The sequence below is a fragment of the Electrona antarctica genome (genome assembly GCF_951216825.1).
Source record: "Electrona antarctica genome assembly, chromosome: 9".
Lineage (NCBI taxonomy): Eukaryota > Metazoa > Chordata > Actinopteri > Myctophiformes > Myctophidae > Electrona > Electrona antarctica.
The window spans coordinates 44,414,879-44,433,898 of NC_136790.1; the positions used below are offsets into that span (position 1 = coordinate 44,414,879).

The window sequence follows — 19,020 nt, forward strand, 5'->3', positions numbered from 1 at the left end:
CCACCAACGGAACACTGACTTGTCGTGGCGTCCCCTCGATACTGTGGTTAGTTCGTAGTATTGTAGGCTCGGGGATCGTTTGGTCGCTACAGTATGAAGAAGGAAACATGCATCTGTCCATGTGTGTTGCAGATGTTATGCATTGCAATGCCGATCTGGTGCATATGTGTTTAGGCAATAGGCAGCGTTCCGTTCAGCGTTCAACTGGCTTCTACACGTAAAGCGGCCAGCCCTCCTGTTTTCAGGAGGGGAGGGGGGTTTTTGTTTTTTGTTTTTTTTTCTGATCACGTGAGCGGGAGTAAGCAGCAATGATAGGGCGATGGTTCTTCATTGTCCGGGTGGGTAAAAAGATGAATGAAAGTATTCTATAAAAAAGTGATTGAAACGTATTGATACGTGATCCGCACCCGACGTTTGATTAATTGATAACGTATTGATACGCGATCCGCGTTGGGAGTGTTAACAAGCCCAATAGATAGCCTGGGCTGGATTCATCAAACTCGTCCTTCGAGCGAGATCTTTTTTTGAAAAAGATTCATAACAGCAACTCGACTTATATACCGGATAATAAATCCCACTCGCGTAGCCAGTGTGGAAATCCTTGGGATAGTGAGAGTGTGTAGTACTGTATATCACAAAAAGTAAGTATCACCAAGACTATACAAAAGAATAAAATAAAAAATCATGACGGGATTCTAAGCGGTTTATACAATCCATCATGGACATAAATAGCCCCGGTCCTATATGGACCGAGGTGATTAAGTAGCTAACTGGCCAGGATAAACCATTCTATCTATTTTCAGCCGCGCCTGACTTATGACCCTCTCAACACCCTCCCAGTAGCTCCCTCTCTCTCTCTCTCTGAGTCATGTCTGGTCTACAGTACAAAGTATACACACACAGAGCAGAATACATGAGAGCCAAAGAGCTGCATAACATAGTCTGTCTGTTTGAGACTTTTTGTCTGTCACCTTCCACCGTTCTGTGAGTTCAACTCAGTGGCAAAATCTCCTCCTGACCTCCTGACTGTTGTTGTTAATGTATATATCGCTGCATTCCCCTCATAGCTTTTTGTTTTACAAACAAAACTGCTTTAAGTCTGCATGTATAAGATGAAAGTTTTAAGAGGATTTAGAACAAAGACACATTAGATGCGAAACTTGCTTGACATGTCCTCAAAGAAGTGGGTTTAACGTGCATGACTGTACTGATCTTCAGTACAGTCAGTGGTCTGTCCAATCGTTTACATTATGGACAAAGTATATATTATACTCAAGTCTACTCAAGTATTCAAAAGTCCAAATTCCGAAGTAGGCATTCAGAAATTGTCCAACATTACAAAGACTAGACCGGTGCCTTGGCCGTAGAGCACCGAGTCGGTAAGGATGGAAGTTGGAGATCCATGCCCCACCTGGGTATACAATACCCGTTGTATCCGTTTCAGAGTACCCGTTCCACCCATCTGTCTGTGTCCCTTTCATGCCCATATATGGAGATTTCTGTATCCGTCTCTGTGTCCCTTTATTCCTATATATGGAGTTCTGTATCAGGCATGCCCAAATATGAAGTGTTGTGACGTCAGGACAAGCCAGCTCCACATATGGAGATATGGGGGTGATCAGGTCCAGAGCTATTGTACTGGTTCTGGACAACCGGCTATCCGACCGACTCGACACATGGCACTGCAAGCTACAAGCTTGTAGATCAGCTATTTTCGCAACATTTGATCAGCTATTTTCACAAAAAGTGGTTCATTCCTAATGTGTTTTTGTAGGTTTTGGTCACTAGCCCTCACTCATTCAGAATGAATTATTAAAGTTTGAGTGAATGGCGCTCTTAGTACACTTTCATCCACTCTTAGTTAGAGTTGTTCCACGCGGGCCGATACCACCCTCAAGTACTAGTATTCGGCACTCTGAACCGGCCCCGATACTCTGACCCGAGTACCAAAACGAACGAATGCGACGGGAGCAAGTCTGACCCAACACTGCAGCAAATCAGTGCATAAGCATAAATGACAAGTGTAGATCGGAGATCCATCTGTATGAGAAAAACGGGGTAACAAAAATAAAGTACTCGTATCGGTACTCGGTGTCGGAGAGTACTACAAATTAAGTACTTGTACTCGTACTCAGTCTGAAAAAAAATGGTATCGGGACAACTCTACTCTTAGTACTCTCTCATCCACTCTTAGTACTCTCTCATCCACTCTTAGTACTCTCTCATCCACTCTTAGTACTCTCAGTACTCTCATCCACTCTTAGTACTCTCTCATCCACTCTTAGTACTCTCTCATCCACTCTTAGAACCCTCTCATCCACTCTTAGTACTCTCTCATCCACTCTCAGTACTCTCTCATCCACTCTTAGAACCCTCTCATCCACTCTTAGTACTCTCTCATCCACTCTCAGTACTCTCTCATCCACTCTTAGTACTCTCTCATCCACTCTTAGTACTCTCTCATCCACTCTTAGTACTCTCTCATCCACTCTTAGTACTCTCTCATCCACTCTTAGTACTCTCATCCACTCTTAGTACTCTCATCCACTCTTAGTACTCTCTCATCCACTCTTAGTACTCTCTCATCCACTCTTAGTACTCTCATCCACTCTTAGTACTCTCTCATCCACTCTTAGTACTCTCTCATCCACTCTTAGTACTCTCATCCACTCTTAGTACTCTCTCATCCACTCTTAGTACTCTCATCCACTCTGAGAACCCAGCAGAAAACAAAAGTGCATTTGCCACTTCCTTAATGGCTTTATGCACAGAAGCAATCTCAGCCCAGCTGCTCCAGAGAATATAGTGCTGTAGCTACTTATCATTAACTCAAAGACACAATCAGCCTGGGGGGGATCTGGCTTCCCTTCATAACCCTCTGACATCGCTGCTGCTGTTGGGGGGGTAAATGAGCGAGAGAGAGAGAGAGAGAGAGAGAGAGAGAGAGAGAGAGAGAGAGAGAGAGAGAGACAGACAGACAGACAGACAGACAGACAGACAGACAGACAGACAGACAGACAGACAGACAGACAGACAGACAGACAGACAGACAGACAGACAGACAGACAGACAGACAGACAGACAGACAGACAGACAGAGATAAGAGGGCGACTTAACAAGAGAGACACAGAGGGAGACACAGAAAGAAAGAGACAGAGAGAGAAGAGACAGAGAGAGACAGAGAGAGAGAGAGACAGAGAGAGACAGAGAGACAGAGAGAGACAGAGAGAGACAGAGAGACAGAGAGAGACAGAGAGAGACAGAGAGACAGAGACACAGAGAGAGACCCAGAGAGAGAGAGACAGAGAGAGACCCAGAGAGAGAGAGAGACAGAGAGACAGAGAGAGACAGAGAGAGACAGATAGAGACAGAGAGAGACAGAGAGAGACAGATAGAGACAGAGAGAGAGAGAGAATTGTGATCCTGATTAGTGCCAGGAAGTGGCTTCACCAAACAGAACATTACAATGTACACTCTGTAATGATCACTTCTCCAAAAATGAGAAAGAAGAAAAAACCCACAAAAAAAAGACACAAAAAACCCCATAGACGGCGCATACTCCCCTCACGTCATATCACGTTACCAATCTCATCGTTGAACTACAACATCTACAGTAATAGGCAGTCAGTTCAGTTGGGCTACTTGACGGACCAATAAAGGTATAAAGCTCCTTTGAACTGAGCCCAGAGATGAAAACAGCTTACGGTTGTATTTCCCCCCTCCCTCCCTCCTGCTGTGCATTATGTGAGGTATGCACGGGTTAACATTAGAGAGAGAGAGAGAGAGAGAGAGAGAGAGAGAGCTCGGACTGGTCCAGTCAGCAGAATGTTATGAATGGGCACAATGAAAAACCACCAAGTCCACTCTCACTCTGTGTTCGACCCAAGAACGGCTTGCTTCCATGTAATTAACTCCTCTCTGTGTACAGTATGCGGTGCTGCCGCTGGAATAACTTGCTCTTTTTTTTCCTTCTATTTCTACTAAGGTCATGTTTTGAAGACAGAAAGAGAGAGAGAGAAAAAAAAGAGGGAAGAAAAAACAGTTGAACATGGGAAATATTTCCCCCCCTACACCCCGGCCTTTAACTTTGAAGTATCCCATGACTAATACGGCGATTTGGATTTTTTTTTAGCTGAAATGGAAGAGACCACTTGAAAAAAGGGGCGGTGGGTATGTGCTCTACAAAAACAAGCCTGGTTGCTGCGTGCATACAGTATAAAGCACTTATAAAGCATGGCACAACAGGGAATTGCCGTGTATGTATACCTAAGGGTTAAATCATTAAATCATATGCTTCACACATCTTTACCCCAAGGTGTATTGCCAATTAGCCATGCCATTAGACACGCACGCACGCACGCACGCATGCACGCACGCACGCACGCACGCACGCACGCACGCACGCACGCACGCACGCAGGAAACACGGCCGCATTAACATGAACTTAACTATGATATAATTGTACATAATATCACATATACACACCTGCAACGGCTGTACTGTGTGTGCTGCTGATACAGTAAATATTTGCTCTGCGTACATGCAGTGAAAATAGATTCCACATCTACAGTATACAAACAAAGTGACATGATTCTTCAAGAGTCTGTGCAGCTATACAGCACACTAACACAGAGTCTGTGCAGCTATACAGCACACTAACAGAGTCTGTGCAGCTATACAGCACACTAACACAGAGTCTGTGCAGCTATACAGCACACTAACAGAGAGTCTGTGCAGCTATACAGCAGACTAACAGAGTCTGTGCAGCTACACAGCACACTAACAGAGTCTGTGCAGCTATACAGCACACTAACAGAGTCTGTGCAGCTACACAGCACACTAACAGAGTCTGTGCAGCTATACAGCACACTAACAGAGTCTGTGCAGCTACACAGCACACTAACAGAACAGTATAAGAGTCTGTGCAGCTATACAGCACACTAACAGAGTCTGTGCAGCTATACAGCACACTAACAGAGTCTGTGCAGCTACACAGCACACTAACACAACAGTATAAGAGTCTGTGCAGCTATACAGCACACTAACACAACAGTATAAGAGTCTGTGCAGCTATACAGCACACTAACACAACAGTATAAGAGTCTGTGCAGCTACACAGCACACTAACACAGAGTCTGTGCAGCTATACAGCACACTAACACAACAGTATAATTAAGTACTCTCTGTTTAATCTCCGTTTACGTAGTCGCGTGCGCCGGTGTTGCACGCCGAAAGTATATGCGATCTACAAGCTCACAACCCATCAGGCTGCGACACATGTGTGAGCTTGTATAGGTCCATTTTTTTTGGGTGTATTTTGTTTGGGGGTGTGCGTGACACCTGAACGCGACCAAAGCATAACTCAGACTTCATAGTTATAAGAAGGGAGATGGGAATGCGGAGAAACAGCAACTAGTAAATCTATGCAACTTCATTTTCACAGGAGTGGATTTTGCCCCGGGGGGAAGGGAGGGGGAGTAGGTGTGGTGGGGGGGGGGGGGGGGGGGAACTATGCACTAGTCATAATGCTATTTGACAAATAGTCTCTCCCACTAAAACAGGCATTTGCAAAGAGAAGCGGCCTTCAGCGGTGGTATACGCGGTCAAGTGTGTATGTGCCGTGCAAACAAAACCCTCCCACTCACTCATCGAGGGAAAGATGCAGAGGGGGCTTCAAAGAGATTAGGAGGAGATCTTGGGCTAAAGTGAAGATGAGTCACAGCGATTGTGCGGGTGTGAGACGACGCTAGCTTGGACAAGAGTTGAGGAGATCATTGAGAGCCCCGTTGGGCAGAATATTAGAGGAATACAAAAAACAAAGAATCCTTTCCTGTTTGCGTTGTTGTGCGTCCCTGAATTGTTGAAAATTAAGTGGAGATAAAGAGCTTGTTCTTTTTTTTTGGTTAATTAGTTGTATACACACATTGCACAAGCATTATGGCTCTTTGTCTTCCATAATCTTTTTAGGATTTCGCGTGTTGGTCATGAAGAGGATTGTGGTCTAATGACTGGAGGAAAGCTTATTGCGTTGGCTGATATATCTTTGTGAGAGCTTTGCTGAAGCAGGCATGGCCAAAAGTATTCGACACGTTATCGATTACTGCTAGTTGACCAAAATGGCAAAACCTCAACACCACAAGCATCTCTGATTGGACTGACTCTAGTGGAAAGGTCAAGTGCAGTGGTGGAAAGTAACTAAGTACATGCACTCAAGTACACAAAGTAAAATGTACAAGAATTTGTACTGTACTTGAGTATTTCCAATTTCCAATTATTTTACCTCTGCTCCACTACATTTCGGATCCAAATATTGTACTTTTTACTCCACTAAAGTTTTGGTTGAAAACTTTAGTTACTAGTTTTACTTTGTAGATTTTGATTATTATTACATAACATAAACAGTAACCAATTCAGCTCTATAAATACGTTTTGGCCATTTGAAAATTTGCAAGCTCACAAAAATTTGCAAGCTCACAATGCGTCGCACCGCGACGCATTGTGAGCTTGCAGATCAGCTATTTTCAAAAGATCTTGTATACTTTCTTGATCTTGTATACTTTGAAAACTTCAAATGGGACATTCTGCATAACGAGTACTTTTACTTTACGTACTTCAAGTACATTTTCATGCCAATACACTTTAGTACTTTCACTCAAGTACATTTTTGAATTCCCGGACTTCTACTTGCAACGGAGTAGTTCTCCATTGCAGTATTGATACTTTGGCTTAAAATGTTGAGTACTTTTTTCCCACCACACGGTCAAGTGTATTCATGAATCCTTGACATGGGCTCATTGTCTGCCGTTGCATGACTTGCAGCTCCGCGCCCCTGACAGCCATCAATCAATCAGGTGGCAGGAGATCAGCTTGAATGTGGCCAATCAGGTCGAACCTATACCGCTCTCAACTTTCACATACTTCTCATTCCTGACTTATTAGGCCTCTCACGGCAGAGGTATCTCTGATCTACAGCAAACACACGCACGCACGCACACACGCAGTCATTTTCTCTAGGCCTCAGTTCATAACTCTCAAGGATAGGATTTATTCTTATAGGGCTGCAACTTATCGATTCATTAGGCGATTACTTTTTTCGATTAGCTGAATAATTTGATGAAGCACTTAAGCATTATTTCATACTTGGCTGCACAGCGGTGTTGTGAAAAAGCAGTTAGAATAGCAGAGTTCACACGTGGCCTGGGATTTCTTTCTTGTCTGTGAAGCCTTTTGAGCTGCAATGAAAACAGGCAAAACAGTGAAAACAGTGACATCTGCTGGCAAATCCCATTATATGGGATTTGCAGGCTGTGACGTCACAGTCAGCGAAAATCTGAGCACTGAGCTAGAAAACCCCAGACCACAGAAAATCTACTGAATGTTAAAGGTTTAGTTTTTTTGGGTGCAATTGAGCTCAGAAAACCTAAAAAGAAATTAAGAAAAATTACAAAATCTTTCGTTTTATGTCACAATGCCTTTAATCCTGAGTATATATGAATAGAGACGGCACCGGATTTCTCCTCCCATCCACTTGCATTAAGTTGCTCAAAAGCGCATGAGGCGATTTCACTCCTCCTTCCGGGTAGGAACAGAGTGCATTCTGGGATTGATTGGGCCAAACTCATGAACGCGCTGGCTGTTGACTATCATTGCACTGAAACAGCGTTTACGTGTCATCATGAACGTGCGCAATGATAGTCAACGGACCAGCGCGTTCATGAGTTTGGCCCAGCGCTGCAATACCAAATTCGGCCACTATGTCCATTTCGCCTCAGGGTTTCCTCCGGGTGTCGTCTCTATTCATATATACTCTAAGGCTCTGAGCCACTCTGCTACTCTATTAATCTAAATATTAATATATACTGTACTCTAAGCTTTAACCTCAGTAGAACTATCAGACACATTTTTGCCCCCCTATACAAAATCTCAGATACAGCCTCAAAGCATTTGCTATTTTCTCTGAATGTTTTTGCCCCATGTAAACAGCGCTAGGGTTCATGTGGTTAATGAATTTAAGGGAAGGTGAGGGTATTTCTTTTAAAGGAAATGACATGCCTTTCCTTCTACGAGAGAGAGTGCTAGTGCATGTTATGAATACTTGGCTTGAACACATTCAGCATTATTGTTGACAATGGGTTTCATTTATACCAGGCATATTGTCGCTTCAACCACATCCAAGCCAGAGTTGTGGGTTAAGCCATTAAAAGTGGGAAAGCTGCAAGCATCCAAGTCATACACGCGCCACACAGATGTAATTTATGGGCAGAGCTGGGTCAGATGACTTTGGATTAAATGGAGTTAGTTTTTGGAATACGAATGATATTGCAAATGTGCGATCATTGTAATAAGCAACGTATCATTCCAAAAAAACTATTTTGGAATGATGAGCGCATGGGTCTGAGATCACGTATAAAAGTCATCCATTATCAACCCATTAGGACCTGACACCAGATTCTACAAATGTCTTCTAAACAGTTTTTTCTGAAAAACCCTATCTATGTCAGTGGTTCTCAAACCGTTTCATGTCAAGGACACCCGGCATTATATGTAATTGGCCGCACAAAATATGTTGTTCTGGGTGTTAAAACAATTCAATGTGAAGAATATATTATTCAAGATTTGCACACATTTTGAACGATTTCTCTAAAATAGCAGATCTGCAGGGCGCCCGCTGGCCTAGTGCAGGGGTTCTCAACCCGTGGGTCGCGACCCCTCGGGGGGTCGCCAATTATTTTAGGGGGTCCCCAAATTATTAAAAAAAAAAAAAGATTTTTTTTTACTTTTATTTTCACGATTTTTCTAAAATAGCAGACCTACAAGCTCATAGCGCGCCACTCGGTGGCGCGCTATGAGCCAGACACATTGCCGACACATTGCAGAGACATTGCCAAAGCATTTCCGGGGGTCCCGGCCAAAAACGTTGAGAACCCCTGGCCTAGTGGTCCAGGTGCATGCCACATAATGGGCTCTGGCCTGACAGCGCGTTGCGTGTTCGAGTCCTGTTCATGACGACCTTTGCTGCATGTCTCTCCCTCTTTCCTGCCTATCTTCACTTGATAGATACTGTCAATAAAGACAGAAAGCCAAAAAAACAAACAGATCTACAAGCTCATATCACTCTGTGCCACGCTATGAGCTTGTAGATCTGCTGTTTTTACAACAGCTAAAGTTTAAAACAATGGTTAAAAAAAGTGATTAAAAGCTATAAGGTGACACAGACGCGTTCTGGGTCTTAATAGGAATGATGAGGCCCAGTTATGGACCTTCCATGTGACCCAGCACTGAACCCCCCCCCCCCCCCCCCCCCCCCCCCCCCCCCCCCCCCCCCCCCCCCCCACACACACACACACACACACACACACACACACACACACACACACACACACACACACACACACACACACACACACACACACACACACACACACACACACACACACACACACACACACACACACACACAGTGAGTGAGGCTGAGGCGCAGAAGTGTGCAGTAACCTCATCCCATGTCTGTGTGCCGAAATGAGACCGCCCGTAAAAACGTGAACTATGGCCAAAATGTCATCTTAAGCCGCTGTATCGTTCTAGGGCCTACTGTGTTACATAAGGCGTAGTAGCAGCAGCTGTACTAGATAGTGTGTCACTGTACATCACACACACACGCGGGCCTACAGGCCCCGTCACTTTAGTAATGACAACGTTATGCGATTCTTGTCCTTGAAACCGAAACCCCATGCCTGGATCTGGGCCACGCAGGGCTGGACCAACAAGCTGTGTGTAAACAGGACCTCCGTCTGAATCATGATAGCCTGTACAGTGTGTTTAGTACAGTACAGTACAGTGCGTTTAGCGTCGCCGTCGTCAGGACCTCTCCTGAATCATGATAGTCTGTACAGTGTGTTTAGTACAGTACAGTATAGTGCGTTTAGCGTCGCCGTCGTCAGGACCTCTCCCTGAATCATGATAGTCTGTACAGTGTACAGTAACCTTTACAGTGCGTTTAGCGTCGCCGTCATCGAGGGACGAGAAACCTCGTATCTTCTCCACATTTTTTTTTCCAGATGCTTGAAATGCGCCTGGCCTACATTTGCCACGCACCACTACTGACGACCATAAAGACGACTCTTAACACGACCTATAGTCACGATTGGTTGCCTCCTTCTAGCGACCTTATACTATAGCGACCTAGTCATGATTGCCGCAACGCGGAGCGAGTGCAGCAACAGCATGCTAATGCTATGAGCTAACTGGAGCTAAAGCCATAACGAAAGATCGTGAGTGAACCAACAAAAGATCAATGTCGGAAACTAACGAAAACGGGCCCTACAAGAGCTTGTTGCACCTGGCAGTTATTTTTTTGTATTTAATGTCCTAGTTTTGTGTTTGATAGTGCCTGGTAGTTAAGTGTCAAAAATAGCAGATATACAAGCTCAAAACGAGTCGTGGTGTGTGGTGGTGGTGGTGGGATGCACTTTGAGCTCGTCGTATATAAGATCTGCAACGTTATGTGACTTTTGAATTTGAATAATGGAAAGTAGTTGTTGTGGACGTACAGTACAGTACAGTACAGTACAGTACAGTACAGTACAGTACAGTACAGTACAGTACAGTACAGTACAGTACAGTACAGTACAGTACAGTACAGTACAGTACAGTACAAGGTTACCACCGTCCAGACAGCCATGTTATACTAAAAGCCCCCAAAGACCTTAGTCAGGGAAATAAGCCACATCTCACCATAATCTTAAATCAACATCTTAAGCTACTGTGAATGTGTGTGTGTGTGTGTGCGCGTGTGCGTGTGTGCGCGCGTGTGTGTGTGTGTACGACCTGCATGCGCGCGTTGCGAGCGTGCATAGTGTACAGGAGAGAGAGAGAGAGAGAAGAGCATATTCAGGTGTGTGTGTGTGTGTGTGTGTGTGTGTGTGTGTGTGTGTGTGTGGGGTGTGTGTGTGTGTGTGTGTGTGTGTGTGTGTGTGTGTGCGTGCGTGCGTGTGCGTGCACATATATGAGCCGAAGAGTTTAACCATCCATGCACTGTACGCTGTTGTAATGTTTCACTTTGTCATCTGCAAAAGTTAATGGCCTGTTGGCTTCTCTCCAGGTGCTAAGCAAAGCAAACCCCATTTAGGATTGCTGCTGTACTGTGGGCACGGTTCCTCATAGCCCTGCCCAGTATTTACTGACAAAATGTTTACATAACTTTTACATTAACCACAGCAGAAACTATACAGGCCGGCCTGCTTCTGGACTGGTGCATGAGCTTGTCTGTCTGTCTGTCTGTCTTCATGTCTGTCTGTCTGTCTTCATGTCTGTCTGTCTTCATGTATGTCTGTCTGTCTGTCTGTCTGTCTGTCTGTCTTCATGCCTGCCTGGCTGCCTGCCTGCCTGGTGAGCTGTGCTCTTGCCTGTTATGTGCAGACTTGAACATGCATATAAAGCCTGCAGGTTCACAAACATTTTTTGTCAAGGACCCCCCCCCCCCCCCCCCCCCAAATTGATGCCGCGGGACCCCCATTTGAAAAGGGTTTGTGCTGCAGTGACCCTTCCCATATACGATTTGTTAAAACTAAGTGTTTCAAACATGAGGTCAGTCCGTTGCTCTCCCCAGGTTAGCAGAAGGAGTGTAGAGCCCAGGATTATAGCTACTAGACAATTGACACTGGGTGAAAAAAATGGGTTACAAAATCGTAGGATAAAAATTATAAGTGTTTCAACATCTGCCATTTTCACAGTTAAAAAAACCACATCTACAAACTCACTAAGCTTATTGCAGACAGGCTACGGAAATAGTCGAAGATTTCCGAAGTCAAAGTGGTTACTCATTTTGGTGTAACCCCGCCTCGAACCCCTGCAAGGGCCCCTATAGGGGTCCCCGGACTCCACTTTGAGAACCACTGTCCTGCTATAAACACTATTTCAAAGTTGTCAGGCACTTTTCAAGATGCATTTCACTGAGTTTGAAATGGATATTATCAGGAAAGGATGAAGAAAACCGTGTAACATCATGCATACGTACAGTAGCCAATAGCCATAGACTATAGGCAATAAAGCACTGCACGACTGTAATATAAGAGCAAGAACTGACGCCATAAATCTGATGGAACTGTAATAAATTAATCATCTCAGAAAATACAAATGCACACAATTGTTTTACTTCCTTTTTGTCAAGCAAGGACAAAAGCCATGCTGAATGGTATAGCCACTATAGCCTAATGTATCATTTGTGTTCACCGGGCAAGGCAATTTTTCAGGGAATGACATTTGCTTATAATAATGCTTTTGAGAGCATAAGTCTAACATAAATGTAGCAATACAAAGATCCAAAGGGAGGAAGGTTCAGAGAAAATGTCTGAATGGGTTTAGAGAATATATTGGGCTATAATTTCATGCGTAAATACGCAGAACGCATAAATCCACATGGCCCAGTCATGGCTCATAAATCCTGATTGCTTTTTTTTCTCCTTCTGACATTTTGTGTAACCCAATCAGATTAAAAGAAATCACACCAACTATTCTTTCTCCACAACTATAAGACGAATAAACTCATGTGAAGTTATCACGTCTCCACCAATTACGTTTGTTTAATTATCAAAGCTATATATATATAGAGTCATCAACATACAAAATAATAACACATTTCTTTCTAATGCCTTACGCGGAAGCCTATATATACCACCACGACTTCCCATGTTAGTTATGAATGCCCAGGAATACATATGCAGTACATTTGAGACCAGGCAGTTTCATCACGAGACAATGACAGGCAAGAGACAATGGTGCCAAGAAGATGCAAATGCCGATATAGCTTCCATCCATCCATGCATAGATTATGGTCCTATAGTCTACAGCTACAACACCGTGACATACTGTACACATCCACATGCCGATGCTTCTATATCAGAATAGTAGCCATCACGTGGCGACGTTATTTGGATCCGATCGCAGCTCATTAATTGACAATTAACCCACCAGAGAGTGCGCGCTGCTGCCTTCAACCCCATTCATACAAAAAAAAAACATCTGATCTGTCGCTTTTATATTATAGCCTACACTAGAAAAGCAAACCTATCGTCCTATTATCGTCGACACATGTGGGAGCATTGTATAATTAAATTCGTGTTACATTTGGTTTAACACCGGGGTCTAAAAAAAAGCATTGAGATTTAAGCATGTTTCCAGGCAGCGCGCTGGAGTGGAGATGGGTTCTGGTGGTGCGCAGCTCTCCTCTCCTCTCCTCTCCCAAGGTCTAGTGCCAATATAGCCGATAGATAAACGCGCTTATACAACAATGTGGGCTATTCATGGAGAGGTTAGAGGTATATATATATATCTCTATATGGAAAAGAACATAATATATACACTTGCAATGCAAAGGCGAGGGAAAAGAAGGGGAAATCAATGTAGCCTATATCTAGAATGTATCGCGTATTTTGGTGTGTGTGGTTTCAGACTGAACTGAAAGGCATCATAGTAGCCTATATAGTGCAGCAAAGTTGCGAGTATAGCCTATATAAGATTTAGACTATCGAGAATGGATTCAGATATCAAATACATCTACGAGAGTCTGAATATTATAGGCTATAAGTTGAGAGAATGAGTGAATACTGTATATCTAGGCTGTCCTCCCCTGCGTTTGGTTATCTATAAGTAGCCATATACAGTCAAATGTTTCAGTGTTAATAGTTAATCATATTACACACAGAGACAGACAGTCACAGACAGATAGACCACTATCGTACACGATCATCCGTGCACTATGCAACCACAGAGAGGGACACAGAAATAAGAGAACCACGTCGTACCATCCTGCTGCAAACTGGTCGAATAATTATTGCGCAGACCACGAAAAAGTATTATTATTATAGCAAATGAATAAATGTGCAGATCGTTACCTTGTTGGAAATGTGGTAATAGTCCAAAGTGGAGTCGCTCGGTAATGTACAACCCACGGTGGAAGGTGGAGCAGGATAAAATCTCACGTCCATCTCACAGTCACTGAGACTGACGGCATTAAAACAACCTCAGTCAGCTCCACGAGCCCTGGCTGTGCTGCGAGAGTTCAGGCTCTCTCTCTCTCTCTCTCTTTCTCTCTCTCTGTGTGTGTGTGTGTCTCTCTCTCGATCGCTCGCTCGCTCGCTCTCTCTCTCTCTCTCTCTCTCTCTCTCTCTCTCTCTCTCTCTCTGTGTCTCTTTCTCTCTGCCCTGCTGTATTGTTAAACCGAACAAAAAGTGAAAGAGTTGAGACTTTGAGGGAGAGACTTTTCTAAAACGTGCGTATAGTCTCACTTCTGTTGCTCTGTCTAGAATGATACTAGTATCGGGGGGTTCAGCAGCAAGGATGCTGCTGCTGTGATGCCATATAATGCCTTAATAGTTCACTTTAGACAGAGAGAGAGAGAGAGAGAGAACCAGAACCTGTGTAGTGTAGATGCACTTATAAAAGTTCTAAAACAGTGACCCAACAGCAACATGTACAAACAATACAGGTGTCGTTGGTCTGTCTCTTTCCCTCGGATCCTCCCTTAGCATTTCTATTCTGTTTTGGCTCCCTACGCGCTTTTTGGTCATATAAACATAAGGGAGTGTATGTGTATAGCACTGTGACTCTCTGCTGCTGCTCATCTCATCCTCCACGCCGTTCTCTCCATATCCCATAGCCCGAGCGACACTCGCGATCTGTGATTGGCTAATTAAGCTGGTCGAGGAGGCGTGCGTGCGTGCGTGCGTGTGTGTGCGCGCGTGTGCGTGTTAAAAACTTACTTTCAAAATTTACCTTGGAGTTATGATAGTGACCTTCCGAAAGAAAGAAAGAAAGAAAGAAAGAAAGAAAGAGTAACCTGTAGGCTACATGTATCAATGTAGGCTATAAATGGAACATTGTGGTTCCACACTCTCAGAGTTAAATGAACACTGATCATTACAGTGTTTTTATTTATTTATTATTATCATTTTTTTTGTTGTAGGCTACATTTGTACAATATGGGAAACGGTATTACATAAACAATTAAGCAGCTCAGCTGTAGGCTGCCTGCTATACTGGGCCATAACTTTCCATACTAGTGTCCAGTCCTCATCACACACTTTATATTAAACATGGTCTTCCTCACCGTCAGCGGTTGCTTGACAACCAGCTGGCCAATCACAGCCAAACAGTCCCTCTGGACTATGTGACCCAGACGCTACCTTCCACACAGAGGTATACACAGAATGTTATATACACACTCACAGTGGGCCATACTGTACTGTACTGTACTGTAGTTGGACCGTTCCCCTCCATATTGACTGCTATGCTGCGACCTCTACCGACTGGAAATGGAACAGCAATATATGAGAGAGAGAGAGAGAGAGAGAGAGAGAGGGAAAGAGAGTGACTTCTGCTTTGGCAATGTAAACGTACGTGTTCTCATGCCAATAAAGCTCCTTTGAATTGAAATGAATTGAGTGAGATAGAGAAGAGAGAGGGGGGGGGGGGGGGGGAGAGACGGAGAGAGAGAACAAAGAAAGAAAAAAGAGACAGAATCTGTTAAAAATATATATATAAATAATTAAATATATATATATATATATATATCTCCTATGCCATTGTCATCTCCCCAATACGCCTAATAGTGACAGACAGAGAGGGGGAGAGCAACACATAACTAGATTGGTATACTCTATAATGGAGCACAAGCTGACTTGTTAAGGCCACGCTGCGCATAGCACTGAACTCTGCAATGTAATGGTTGGAAAACTTAATAGACATTGAGTAATGATCCAACGATTCCCATTTGGGTCGCCTCTCACTCACTCAATCCCATCAATTTACACTTTATTTATATATCATAAGACAAGACAATACATTATTTTTGTCATAGCAGCAACATTAGTATATTTATTTTAAAGCTAGTGGTTATGTATCTTGCTCAGGGACACTTCAGACACCGCAACTGTACCATCTATCACCAACGAATAATACATCTATTGCCAATGATGAGTGAATGAATGCATGCATGAATGAATGAATGAATGTGTACTGACTGACTATCAACTGTGAATATGGGACTGATTGTGTCAGACAGCCTTCAGGGCAGTGTTGATTTCGTCGACTAAAACTAAGACGAAAAATGTTCGTCGACTACCTTTTTTTCACTGACGAAAACTAAATGGAAACTAAATAAAAACTAAGCTCTGATGACTAAAACTAAGACTAAATATACTGTACTGACAATTTCGTCAACAAACTAGACTAAAATGTTAGGAAGGGACTAGTGGACAAGAGATCCAGTATAAGTCGTCCCCCCGGTCCCAGTCTCCACTATAGTTCCGCCTCATTTCCAAATCCAAGTCCACCTTCCATCGGGCTCGGACCTATCCCCACTATAATAACACTGTCTGTTAGTCCCCTGATAAATCCACATACACAAATGCCATCCCTGTCCATATCTCCGTCAGGAATAACTATAAACTCCACTGTCTACCTAGCCGCTAATAAGCCAGACTAATATCACACAACACTGTCGCGGTATATTAGTCTGTGCTGGCTCCACTTGGATTTCATTTCCCGGGGGGCGGGTTCAAACATTTTCTCTTTGACGCAATTGGTCAGAGCTACTGTCAGTCAAAAGTCTCAAGCATTGAACGTCACTGTACCAAAGCCCGCCCATATTGCATACCGTGTCCCGATTGGTCCGACCTGTTCTCGGTTGTAGGAAAGAGGCGTGCTACTGAGCCTCGCCAGACCGTAATCCGCTGGTAGGCAATTTTTTTTTGCCAACGGCTGATTCGGTCTGGTTTATTAACCAGGCTACTGTCTACCCCCTCCATTTACACACCGTGGTGTAGTCCCACAGAACCTCTACACACTAGCAAAGGAGCCCTTAGCCAAAAACAAACACATTTCAGTAAAAATGGCACTATACAACTCTAGATCAAAAAAACACATTTCTCCATGACCTTCTTATAGGACTAGTAGCATGCCAAAGTTTGTGCCATTGCCATTGAGAATGCATTGGGCGTTTAAGTTAAATAAAGAAAGTTCCAGCATGTGTCTCCACAGTAAGCTGAATTATAAAAAGTGTGAATGGAGTTTCTAGGTGAAAGTGCTTTTTTGACGTGCCAATATCTGTCATTGAGCCCCATTGTGAATTTCTCAAATTTGAAAGCACTATTTTTCTAAAACTATGAAACATTTCAAAGATTTCTTTTCAGGCAAACATGTCCACCGTAAGATGAACCTAAATAGGTTTGAATGGGGTTTCTAGGTGTAAGTATGTAGGACTAGTAGCATGCCAAAGTTTGTGCTATTGCCATTGAGAATGCATTGGGCGTTTAAGTTAAATACGGGGGGGACATATTTTGACAACAGAAACTGCCCGTCATAATTTCTCCCCCCTCCCTATTCCAAAGCCCCCCCAGGTACATTATATATTTAAACAATTTTCAGCAATGGTACACTTATTTTTTCAGTGGGTAGATCTTGTTTAGCTGGTCATTTTGAAAGTAGATCTCATGTGTGGGCACCCCTGTTATAGACCATACAATGGATTATTTTATTATTAACACAGACATGGCTCCATGTGGATGAGTTTGCCCCATCGCACTTTGCCCAGAAAACTACAGCTTGTTTAGTTCACCTAGATCTTCCGGACGCACTGGGGGGGGTCTAGCTGCAGTTTTCAATAACAATTTGAAGTGCAGTCTAATAAAAACAGACCACTTTTCCAGCTTTGAGGTGCAAGCCATCAAAGTTAGCCCACTATTAATTGCACTTATATACCGACCACCAAAGGACTTTATAGCTCAATTTTCCTCATTTCTCACCAACACCACAACTAACTATGACCAAGCTCTGAATCTGGGCGACGTGAATGTTCACGTATGCTGCCCTACTAAACCCCTTGTTAACGATTTTATGCATTTAATTGAATCTTTTAACCTCACACTTTTGAACACCGGCCCCACACATAGACTGGGCCATACCCTAGATCTTGTTTTATCCTATGGACTTAACTCATCAACCGCCAATAAATTCTCAGAAGCCCTCATAGCCTATTTAATTCCACCTTTGCCACCATCCTAAATTCCGTTGCCCCACTTAAAATAAAAAAATCCTAACCGAAAGGCTCCCCCTGGCTGAACGACAACACCAGAGCCCTGAGGAGGGAATGTAGAAGATCCGAAAGGAGATGGAAAAAGGACAAGCTTCATATTTCCTTTGAAATGCTTAAAAACAGTCATCTCAAATACCAAGAGTCCATCAACGCAGCGAGAACAAACTACTTCTCTAATCTAATCTCCGACAACTCCGAAGCAAAATGCATAGATTTCCAACAGTTTTTCATCAATAAGGTCAATAACATTCGAAACAGCATGCCCCCACCCGACGCAAACAACACACCGGTTTGCTCATCCATACTAGACAGCTTCCAACCAGTCTCTCTTCCAACCCTCATCAAACTCATCTCCTCCATGAAAACTGCCACCTGCCCATCTCAGGCCCATCTCAAAACTGCCATTTCTCTCAAAAGTCCTGGAAAAAATTATTCTCAGTCAACTCACTCCTTACCTAAACCATAATAACATCACAGAAACATTTCAGTCAGGCTTTAAAGCCAATCACAGCACAGAGTCGGCACTACTGAAGGTGCAAAATGATCTTCTCCTCACCGCCGACTCTGGGGAATGTGCCATCCTGCTCCTCCTGGACCTCAGTGCGGCATTTGACACCGTAGACCACAGCATCTTACTCCACCGTCTTCAGCACAATACTGGCATCAATAGCACCGCCCTGGCTTCGTTTTCATCCTACCTCCACACCTACCTGGGTGTGCTTTTTGACTCAGAATTTAAATTCGACAAACAGGTAAACGCAGTCGTGAAATCAAGCCTCTTCCACCTCCGCTCCATAGCCAAAATAAAACCATTTCTCTCCACTCCCAACTTAGAAACCGTCATTCATGCCCTCATAGCATCCCGTTTAGATTACTGCAATTCCCTTTTCACTGGTATCAGTCAGTCAGCCCTAAACCGTCTCCAACTA

The 19,020-nt window shown here is 43.7% G+C and overlaps 1 protein-coding gene across 1 annotated transcript in view; it reads right to left on the bottom strand.

Annotated features, from left to right (window-relative positions):
* Positions 1–18,722, bottom strand: part of tox2 (TOX high mobility group box family member 2) — a gene marked incomplete at its 5' end in the record, with an annotated part of 168,293 nt that extends 149,571 nt beyond the window's left edge. Inside the window, 3 exon segments of the mRNA XM_079510748.1 lie at positions 13,740–13,754; positions 15,107–15,178; positions 18,648–18,722. Coding sequence (XP_079366874.1) covers positions 13,740–13,754; positions 15,107–15,178; positions 18,648–18,722 — 162 coding nt within the window.
* Between the last annotated feature and the right edge of the window lie 298 nt (positions 18,723–19,020).